Source organism: Mus caroli, chromosome 4 (assembly GCF_900094665.2).
Source record: "Mus caroli chromosome 4, CAROLI_EIJ_v1.1, whole genome shotgun sequence".
NCBI lineage: Eukaryota > Metazoa > Chordata > Mammalia > Rodentia > Muridae > Mus > Mus caroli.
In genome coordinates this window covers 113597595-113608353 of record NC_034573.1, presented here as the reverse complement: position 1 = coordinate 113608353, position 10759 = coordinate 113597595, and the positions used below count along the sequence as shown (strand labels likewise).

The following is a 10759-nucleotide window of genomic DNA, read 5'->3' as shown; positions in this document are numbered from 1 at the left end:
TTGCATGAATTCTGGGTCTTTGTCTAAATGAAAGGCAATCTCATTTGTCAATATTGAGACGTGATAATTCTGCAGCTCATTTATAATTCATTTACTACTATTATTATTACTGATTTTTTGTTTGTTTTTTCAAGACAGGGTTTTTCTGGGTAGCCCTGGCTGTCCTGGAACTCACTTGGTAGACCAGGCTGGCCTCAAACTCAGAAATCCTCCTGCCTCTGTTATGATTGATTTTTGTATTGAGACAAGGACTCACTATGTAGCCCTGACTAGCCTGGAAACCACTGTCTAGATCCGCTGACCTCAAACTCACAGAGATCTGCTTGTCTCTGCCTCTGGAGTGCTGGGATTAAAGGTGTACACCACCATGTCTGACCCTACATTTCGTTTAAAGCATGTTTTAAAATTAGATATTTGGATATGTGGATATGTTAACAGAAGAGCAGCATTATTGGTTCTTTATGAATTTTTTTTCATAAAAAAGTTGTTCAGATGAATTCAGAAGGAAGCTTGAGGACCATTTTATTGCAGTTTTGAAAGAAAAACAGGGCGAGCTTCCTGGAAGTCTTGCCAGCTGCCGAGAGGATGGAGAAGCAGAAGAGGAAGAAGGTACTCCTTATGGAGTCTGGGTCCAAAAAGCGCAAGCAGGCTCAGAGGTGGGGGTCTGCATAAAGCTGTGTGGGTGGTGATCTCCATTGAGCACAGACCACCCTGATGGTCAGGGTAGACATGTTTCCACTTCATTAAGTTTCTGATTAAAAGATAGAAAGTCGAGTGCAGGGCACAACACTGCTTATCTGTTAGAAATCATAAAAGCGGGCAAACCACCGGGAGAGGCCTGGAAGGAGAGAGGGGACAATAATACGCAGTGTTCTCACTTTCAGGACAGGTGTCATGTCACCACCCAGGTCCAGAAGTAGAACTCTGTGTTCTTTTGACCAGTAGGAACTAGCTAGCCCTGGTCCCTCCGCCCCCCTCCATTTCATAGGGTATTTTGAATCTTAAGGACGGACAATTGTTACAAATCCCTTGCTTGTTACCAAGGAAACATCATCCAAAGCTGATGGTGAGGGAGGGGTCCATCCTCAGTGGCTTCCATGCCCGCTAATGGCTGTCTTCTGTCTACCGAACAATTTCATAGGTACGTCCAGAGTACTAACTAGTCCATAGCTCAAACTAGGATTGTTTACAAAGACAGCTATGTTAGCTGTAAGGTCGCTGATAATTCTGTGCTTGTAAATGTATTATGTCTATGATTCTCTCTAACTGTTGATCTTATTAGCTGTTTTGTTTATTGATGGCAGTCTGTACTGACTATTTTGTATGTTTGATAGTGTTGCTGTAACCTCTCCCTCTTTTGTTACAGTGTTTACTAGGTGAGGTTTATGAAACTCTTACAGAGAATTACAGAGCAACCTGGAAGCAGCTTGCTGTCTCCTCTTACCTTTTCACCTCAGTGTGTTTTCAAGAAATGTTTCAGGGCTCGAGAGATGGCTCAGAGGTTAAGAGCACTGGCTGTTCTTTTGAAGGTCATGAGTTCAATTCCCAGCAAACACATGGTGGCTCACAACCATCTGTAATGGGATCTGATGTCCTCTTCTGGGATGCAGGTGTACATGCAGATAGAGCACTCATAAAATAAATTTAGAAAATGAGAATTAAGATTGCTAAGGCAGAAATTCAGGATTGGGACATCTTGGCAAACGAGAAGCAAGGCTTTCTCAACAAGCCTGGTTTTGAACTGCTCACTTTTATAGCATCTTCGGCACTTGGACTCATTAGATGGCTTGAAAAGGGTCACTGTGTGTATCTTGAGTTTTTATCCCCATGTGATTTCAGATCTTGGCAGAGATTACAAGTAAAGAATGAAGCCAAGTACATGAAGACTGTTCCTCGGCCAAGAACCTTCATCTGGTTATTGTCGTCAAATAAATCAATATATGTTTAAGCCTTCTGGTCTTTGTAAAAGCCTTAAAATATGCATTGGCTAAAACTGGATGTAGGGCTAGAGAGAGGGCTCAGAAGTTAAGAATACTGGCTACACTTGCAGAGGACAATTCCCAGCATCCATCCGGTGGTTCATGATCATCTACAACCCCAGCTCCAGGGGCTCTGGGCATGTGCACCGTGTATGTCCATAGCTGCAGGCAAACACTCAAAGTAAAACTTAAAGATTGGCCAGGTGCTGGTGACAAATGCCTTTAAGCACTAGGGAGGCAGAGCCAAGCAGATCTTTATGAGTTCAAGGCCAGCCTGGTCTCCAGAGCCAGTTCCAGGATAGTCAGGGTTACACAAAAACAAAATCAAAATCAAATTGGAGTAGGGGCTGGCAAAATGGCTCAGTGATCAGAAGCACTTCTCTTCCAGAGGACCTGAGTTTGGTTAGCAACTCCCGTGTCAGGTGGTCTGATGAGACTCTAACTCCAGCTCCAAAGACCTATGATGCTTCTGAGGGTACCTGCACTCAGGTGCACATTGGTACACACAGCTACATATAATTAATTTTTTAAAAATCTTTTAAGAGGAGTGTGGTTCAACCCTTTAGGGTTTCCAAATGTGTGCACAACACACACATAGTCTAAAAGTTGGGGAACTGGGTCAGTACACAGTGTTTACTGGATACATATATCTAAGTGCAAGTTCCAAGCACACAGTGAAAGGCAGAGCAGCTCACTTTATAATCCCAGTGCTGAGGGGTTGGGGGAGACAGACATCCTAGAGGCTGGCTGGCCAGCTAAACTAGCTGAAAAGGTAAGTTCTGGAGTCCACAAAAAAATGTCTCAGGGATGGAGCGATGGCTCAACAGATGAAAAGCACTGACTGCTCTTCCAAAGGTCCTGAGTTCAATTCCCAGCAACCACATGGTGGCTCACAACCATCTGTAATGGGGTCTGATGCCCTCTTCTGTGTGTGTCAGAAGAGAGGGGTTGGGGGAGAGACAGTGTTTCAAAAAAAAAAAAAGTAATGGACAGAAGCCGGGGACCCCTGTGGTTGAATTAGGGAAAGGATGGAAGAAGCTGAGGAGAAGGGCGACCCCAAAGAAAGACCAACAGTCTCAACTAACCTGGAGCCCCGAGATCTTTCACTGAGCCATGAACCAGGCAGCGTACACCATGTCATATGAGGCCCTCCCGACACATATACAGCAGAGGACTGCCTGGTCTGACCTCAGTGAGAGAAGATGCACCTAACCCCCAGGGAATGGTGGGATGGGGGGTGAGAGGTGGGGACATCCTCTTTGAGACCAGGACTGGGGGGCACGTGGGGGGGGGCAGAGGAGGAATGGGAGGAGGAACTGTCAGTGGGCAGACAGAGAGGGAACAACGATTAGACTGTAAAATATTAAAGATAAAAGAATATATATTATATCCAATGAACTAAATGAAATACAGGAAGCAATGTTGGGGTTGAAAAGGATGAGCATAACCAAGAGTCTTTGGAAAGTAAAACAAAACCATACTTTTTACAACACAAAGCACCACTGAGAAGCCACCATAATGGACTTTTACCCCTGTGCAACTGTAAGCAAAAATAAATTATATCCTCTGTAAAAATAAAATAAAAAAATAAAGGTAGATGAGCTGGCAAAATGTCCCAGTGGGTAATGGTGCTCCCTGGTAAGCTTGGTAATGTATGTTTGATCCCTGGGGCCCACGTGGTGGAAGTGTTGTGCCAGGAAGAGTTTGTGAACCCCAAAAGACCAGCAAGGAGCTGTTTCTGGTGCAATAGCATTAGGCTCTCTTCATTACAAGCTCAGGCTTGGGCTCTCCTCCAACCCAACCCTGACACAGCAGGACGGGAAGGGAAGGTGGAGCAGCTTCGATCCCTCGGCAGGACAAGTTTTTATAGGAAAATGGGAGCAAGTGATGGGGTGAGGGAGGGGTGTCCAGTCTGGCAAGCATCTAATAGGATAACTATAAGCCGACGGGTGCTCTGAAGCAAGGCCGTATACAATCACATACAGTCTGAAAGTTCATCTGAAACAGACTAATCTTTGATTGACTGTTGCTAGGAAGTAGCTACGGACAAGCCATGGGGTCCTTCCTGGTAACTGGGTGCAGGTTGAGTTCTGCTGCAGGTCAAGTTCTCAGGCTTTTTTTCTTTAAGATGGAAGCTGGTCCCAAGATGGAATAGGAGAGGTCTTTGGTCCTATGAAGGCTTGATAGATGCCCCAGTGTAGGGGAATTGAGGGTAGGGAGGTGGGAGTGGGTGAGTGAGTGGAGGAACACCCTTAGAGAAGCAGGGGGAGGGTGGATGGGATAGGGGGTTTCTGGGAGGGGGGAAAACTGGGAGAGGGGATAACATTTGAAATGTAAATAAAGAAAATGTCCAATAGTAATAATAATAATAATAATAATAATAATAATAATAATAAGACAACTGATTCCCTTCTAAAGGCTGCCCTCTGACCTCCACTTACTTTACTTGTATGCTATGGTGCACATGCCTACACATACACACATACAAACACACACACACACACACGTGCACATACATGCACGTGCGCATGCACGCATGTGCACATCTGTAAGTATTCAGTACAGATGTATTATTTTAAAATATTTGTAGTCTAGGTCAGTTGAATCTGTGGCTGTAAACCCACAAGTATGCAATTGTACTTTGGTGTTTTAGGCATTCCCATATTCTCATCTCTAAGATACAGAATAATATTTAATTATCTACATTTCTGAGTTGAAAAAAATTAGCAGCTATATATACAAAACACAACAGTCTTGCTTGGGGCTCAACAAATGGCTCAGTGTTTGGAAGTTCTTGTTGCTACTGAAGAGGACCCAGGTTTGATTCCTAACACCCGTTATGGTAGCTCACAGCCATTTGTAACTCCAGTTCCAGGGGATCCAGTACATGCATACGGTACACACACATGCACACAGGCAAAACATTCATACACATAGGAGTAAAGTAAGTCTTGCCAGTCATAGTGGCCCATGCCTAATCCCGGCACTCCTGAGGCAGAAGCACAAGGACCTCTGTGATTTCAGGGCCATCTTGGTCTACAAAGCAAGTTCCACAACAGCCAGGGCTGTTACACAGAGAATCCCTGTCTCAAAAACCAAACACATAAATCTTTAGACAACAACAGCAGTTGTGCTCTGTCTACTGAAAAGTGATTGTCGAGAGTTTTACATGGGAAGCGTAGCTCAGCAGAGCCAGCCTTAAAGGATGGAGACCCCAGGTTGGTATCACACAAGCCTGTCATTCCAGCTGCAGAGATATAAGCAGAGATCAAGAAGGACTTCCTTGGATTCAGCAAAGTTCTTAGCCACTCTATGATACACAAGGCTTTGCCTCAACGCAACAGGAAGCAAGAGTCCAGCACAGATGTGAAAAAAAAATGTTTATTATTATAGTACAGTTCTCACGGAGCCTATAAACAACCTCCAAGTTACATCCCCCAAGGATATCAAGTCTCCTTCACAGGATAATACACACATGTTCTGTGCATGAACGACCCGGTCTTTGCTTCTTATCTTCTTGCTTCCTATTGGAAGCTCAGTCGCTGTCCTGTCTTCTTTATAATGTTCTTAGCATTTGCTGGAATATCAGAGTCTACAATTTCCCCCCATGTGACACTTTTTTTTGTTTTTTGTTTTTTGTTTTTTGAGACAGGGTTTTTCTGTGTAGCCCTGGCTGTCCTGGAACTCACTTTATAGACCAGTCTGGCCTCAAGCTCAGAAATCCGCCTGCCTCTGCCTCACGAGTGCTGGGATTAAAGACGTGCGCCACCACACCCGGTCCCACGTGACACTTTTATATTAACTGGCTTATCATAGAGGCAAGTCAGTTTGCTGGGGACAGAAAGATGTTAAAAAACACAGCAAATAAGAGACAAGCTACATATGCAGCAATTGCGATCCAGAACCTGGGGTCTTTGAGCAGGGTCTTGTCAAAGCAGCTGAACACAGTGTAACCTATGGACATCCCAGCAAATCCGCCTGCAATGTGAGCAGCAAAGGACACCTTGGAGAAAGGGAAAAAATTAGAAATGGATGGAGAAAATGCTAATTGTATATTTTAGCTGTGGATCTCCTACTCCAGCGCAAATATCATCGTCATCTTAAAGTCTGGGTCTTGAGGCTAAGATGGAGGAGACACAAACTCCTTTGTCCCTTGAGACAAGATGATGTTGTAAATCACATAAAGCTCAAAAACTGTGGCCATGTGTGGTGGGTGGCGCATGCCTTTAGCCCCAGCACTCAGAGGCAGGCAGATCTCCGTGAGTTCAAGGCCAGTCTGGACTACAGAGTAAGTTCCATGACAGCCAGGGTTACACAAAGAGACCTTGTCTCAAAAAACAAAACAATCCTTTTCTTTTCTGTTTATGTAACTTGTTATTATTGTGTATATGTGTTATATAGGGTACACGTGCCACCAAGCACATGTGCAAGGCAGAGGGTAACTGTGAGGTCAAGTCTCTCCTTCCACCCACACATGGCTTCCAGGACTGAACACAGGTTTCCAGGCTTGCAGGGGAAGTGCTGGACACTTGAGCCACTTCACCAACCCAAGTCTTTCTCTCTTTTTCTTCCCCTCTCTTCTCTTTCTCCTCTTTTTCTTCCCCCCTCCCTTCCTTCCTTTTCTTTTTTCTTTTCTTTCCTTTCCTTCCTTTCCCTCCCTCCCTCCCTCCCTTCCTACCTTCCTTCCGTTCTTTCTTTCCGTTGAGACAAGGTCTTACTATATAACCCTGGCTGGACTGGAACTCACAGAAAGTCTCCTGCCTCAGTCTCCTCAGTGGTAGGATTATAGGTGTGTACAACCAACCCTAATATAAAATATGTTACCCACCCACGCTAAGCACACAAGACAGAACCACTGTTAGTCTTATCCTCTTGGTCAGCTTTGCATTTCTGATGTCTCTCTCTCTACACAAAGTTAGCCAAGAGACCACAATGGGGCTAGCCATGAGGTATCTCTGTTGTCAAAAACCATTAAACCATTGAAGTGAGATGCAGAATTAAATAACACTAAATAACAATTAAAAACAAACTATCACATTCAAAGACTAACCCCAGAAAAACCTGAAAATTACTTTTGTCAGTTTATTTTATAGTATACTTGGACACAAAATTTTAGCACTTGGACAAAATGCTATATCCTCCTTCCCACCCCTAGACAGAGTTTCTCTGTGTAGCACGGGTTGTCCTGGAACTTGCTCTGTAGACCAGGCTGGCCTTGAAGTCACAAGCGCCTGCCCAGCTCATTGCTATATTCTGATCCGTGTTTTTGTTGTTGCTGTTTTTAAAGACAGAACCTCATATGTCTCATTATGGCCCTGAACTAATGATGAAAGCAGTTGAGGATGATCTTCAGTCCTCACAAGTGCTGAGATTATAGGCACGCACCACTACATTCAGTTTACCACTATACGTTAAATTCTCTGTGGGCAGGGGAAGCCTTCATCACCTACTTTTGAATAGCTACCAGCATGGCAGACAAGTATGAGAGCCAAATGGCAATCTGAACTCTGATTTCCTCAGAACTTTTAAATTTTTTTATTGTTTGTTTTGGTTGTGGTCGTGCATATGTGTGTTTGGATGTCCATGGGTACACATGAATGTGCAAGTGCATGTGCATGTATGTATGTGGAGGCCAGAGGCTAACTGTTCTCAAATGGCTCTCCATCCATCCACTTTATTATATATTGAGGTAGGTCTCTCTATATACAGATAGATAGGTAGGTAGGTAGATATAGATGAGATAGAGATAGAGATAGAGATATAGATGAGATAGAGAGAGAGAGAGAGAGAGAGAGAGAGAGAGAGAGAGAGAGAGAGAGAGAGAGAGATACTTAGTTCTGAAACTCACTATGTAGCTCACAGAGATCTTCCTGCTTCTGCCTCGCAGTGCTGGAATAAAAGCTCAGTGATTTGGGTTGCCTAGCTGGCCAACTTGCCCTGGGGATCCCAGTCTCCACTTATCAAGGGCTGGGACTCCAGGCTGTCCATCATGGACTGAGTGTTAGGAATTTGCATCCATTGAGGCATCTCCCCAGATCTATCTTAGGAATTGTTTTGTTTTGTTTTTTTTTTTTAACTTCCAAAGGGAAATTTGAGCACTTTAATTAGATTGGAGTTGTAATCTCTATTTGATATCCCCCTTTTTTTTGTTTGTTTGTTTTATTCTATTGTTATTGTTGTTGCTGTTTTGAAACAGTCTCATTTAGCCTGGGCTACCCTTGAACTTGCTATGTAGCCGAGGATGGCCCAGAGCACCAGATCCTTCTACATCAGCCTCCTGAATGCGGAGATTACATGATGACTCTTTTTGATGGAAAAAATATGTTTTTCTTTTTTAAAAAAGAAAAGAGTTGTGGGGGGGCGGGATTGAGGCTGGAGAGATGTCTCAGCAGGTAAAAGTTCTTGCCTCAAAAGCCTGATAACCTACGACTGAGCCTGGAACCCATGTAAGGAAGCTGGATACAGGAATGGATATCTGCAATTCCAGAATTTCTATAATGAGACTGGAGGCAGAGACAGGATGAAAGGCAGAAACCTATTCTGCAAGTTGTCTTCTGCCCTCCACAGCATGAACTTATGTGTGCATGCACATGTGAGAGCACGCAAATATACACAAACACACAGAGACAAATACAGAAAGAAGGAGGGGAGGGGAAAGAAAGTAAACTCACCGGAGACCCATTTGCAGGGACAAAGAATCTTCTGTAGAGAGCAAATCCCATGTCTGACGCAACTAGAAGAGAAGACACCCAATGAAGCTCAGGATCTCCCAAGTGAGCAGAGTTTTGTTCCCTTTAACCATGTCTTGCTTTACTCTGTTGCTGTACCAGTTGCTGGTCTCCGAGTTTTCCCTCCATCGATTCATTAGTTCTCATAAGAGCTTAATGAAGTGGACATTATCAGTAACCTGTTTATGGATGTATCAGTCAAACAAGCAACAGCGCTACCCTCATGGTAGACATAAAGCAAAGAGCAGACCAGACATGGCCCTGACTTATGGAGGTTACTGTCCTGGTGGAAGAGGGAGTGTGTGCATTGCCAGGTTTGTTGGCTGATGCCTGTAATCCCAGAACTCAAAAAGTAGAGGCAGGCAGATCTCTGTTAGTTCGAGGCCAACCTCGTTCACTACCAAGTTCCAGGCCAGCCAGGGCTACAGAGTGAGACCCACACACACACACAGTTTAAAAAACCAATCAAACAAACAAACAAAAGACAATAGTGTCCTCGTTGTGCTGAGTACCACAATGAAAATACAAAGAATTGGGGGTGTTGAGAATAGACTATCCTTTAAAATACTATTTTTAATTAGTTCTCTCTCTCTCTCTCGTGTGTGTGTGTGTGTGTGTGTGTGTGTGTGTGTGTGTGTGTGTGTGTTTACGTGCCACAGTGCCTGTGTGGAGATAGGAGGACAGCTTGCAGAAGTCACTCCTCTGCTTCTACCATGTGGGACCTGGGACCTGGCTTGGCGTCGGGCACTTTTACCAACTAAGAAGTTTTATCAGCTAAGCTACTGTTTTTAATAGGAGGATTGGGGAGCTCTCTAAGAATCCTTCACTAGATGGAGCAAGCCATGCTGATATGTAAAGGGAAACAAGCATGAAGTCCCTGAGGCAGAAACATCCCCCTCAAACCAGCAATATCAAAAGCACTTAGGAATGTCTGTTTTATTTTGCTTGAGATGAGGTTTCACTATACATCTCAGGCTAGTCTTAAACTTATTATCTAACCCAAGTGGGCCCAAACTTGAGGGCACCTTCCTGCCTTGGCCTCTGGAGTACTGGAATTATAGGCAGGAACCATGATACTTGGCACCAGGAACTTGTTAAAAAATAAAGGCCAAGGGTGAGCCTCCTGTTTAAAAGAGACTTCCAGCAATTCTGGTAGGACCAGGCAAGGAGCTAGGGAGTGATCGATACTCAGAGGCCTTCTCACCCAGGCGTTTTGGCATCTGGGTGACAGGAAGGCTTTGGGGGTTTGGGGCCTGGATGACATGAATCTGATGAGATTTTGGGGTTGCTTTGCTTTTATGGTGCTGGGGAAGAATCATTCTGGTTAGGAGGAAAGAGGAAGCAAGAACAGGAACAGAGACCCGATAGAGGGCTGCCTTAGCAAGCCAAGTGAGAATAATGGTACCACCTTATGCACAAGGAAACCGGGACAGAGATTGTGGCTATAACTCAATCAGTGGACGCTGGCCTGCAGTGTGAGGAACCCTGGGTTAGATTGCTGGCACTGTACAAAACCAGGTATAGGTATGAGAGCACAAGTCTGTTATCTTAGTGCTCAGGAGGTGGGGCAGGAGCACTACCCCAAGAGTTGAAAATCGAGAACTTTAGGAAAAAGATAGATTATCTTAGCAGTTTTTAAGCTGTTCATTTGCAGACAGAAGTCATATATGGCCCGACATGTGAAACAAGAGACTGGAACAGAAAACTTAAGTGAAGCTATTGTGAGAGGCAAGACGCACAGAGCAAGCACATCCAGAACTTGTCCTGGCACGTCACTGAGGTACCTCTACCAGCGGACAGTTCTTCCCAAGGCTAGACTATCCAGCATCCCTTCTGGTGAAGGCTGAAGATAAGACTGAGGGTGTAAAATGTTTGAAAAGTGCACTTACCTATCAGAATGATAACGAGTAGTCTGACGATTCCAAAGGCAGGAATCATTTCTCGAAAGTTCTGGGAAAGTGATAAGAAGAAGAATACAAGCTGTAGGCTTTTCCTTTCTTCCTTTCTTTTTTCTTTTTCCTTCCTTCCTTCCTTCCTTCCTTCCTTCCTTCC

At 44.3% G+C, this 10759-nt stretch overlaps 1 protein-coding gene across 2 annotated transcripts in view; it reads right to left on the bottom strand.

Annotated features, from left to right (window-relative positions):
* Positions 1–5384: 5384 nt before the first annotated feature.
* Rhbdl2 (rhomboid like 2) overlaps positions 5385–10759 on the bottom strand; it is a 30911-nt gene continuing 25536 nt past the window's right edge. The window contains exons 5-7 of one of the 2 annotated variants that reach the window (XM_029476660.1): positions 10597–10657; positions 8651–8712; positions 5385–5982 (exon numbers count right to left, since the gene is read on the bottom strand). In XM_029476660.1, the coding sequence (XP_029332520.1) occupies positions 5803–5982; positions 8651–8712; positions 10597–10657 (303 nt within the window). In that variant the 3' untranslated portion in view covers positions 5385–5802. The remainder of the gene's footprint in view (positions 5983–8650; positions 8713–10596; positions 10658–10759) is intronic. The other variant, XM_021161588.2, reaches the window with a different exon arrangement.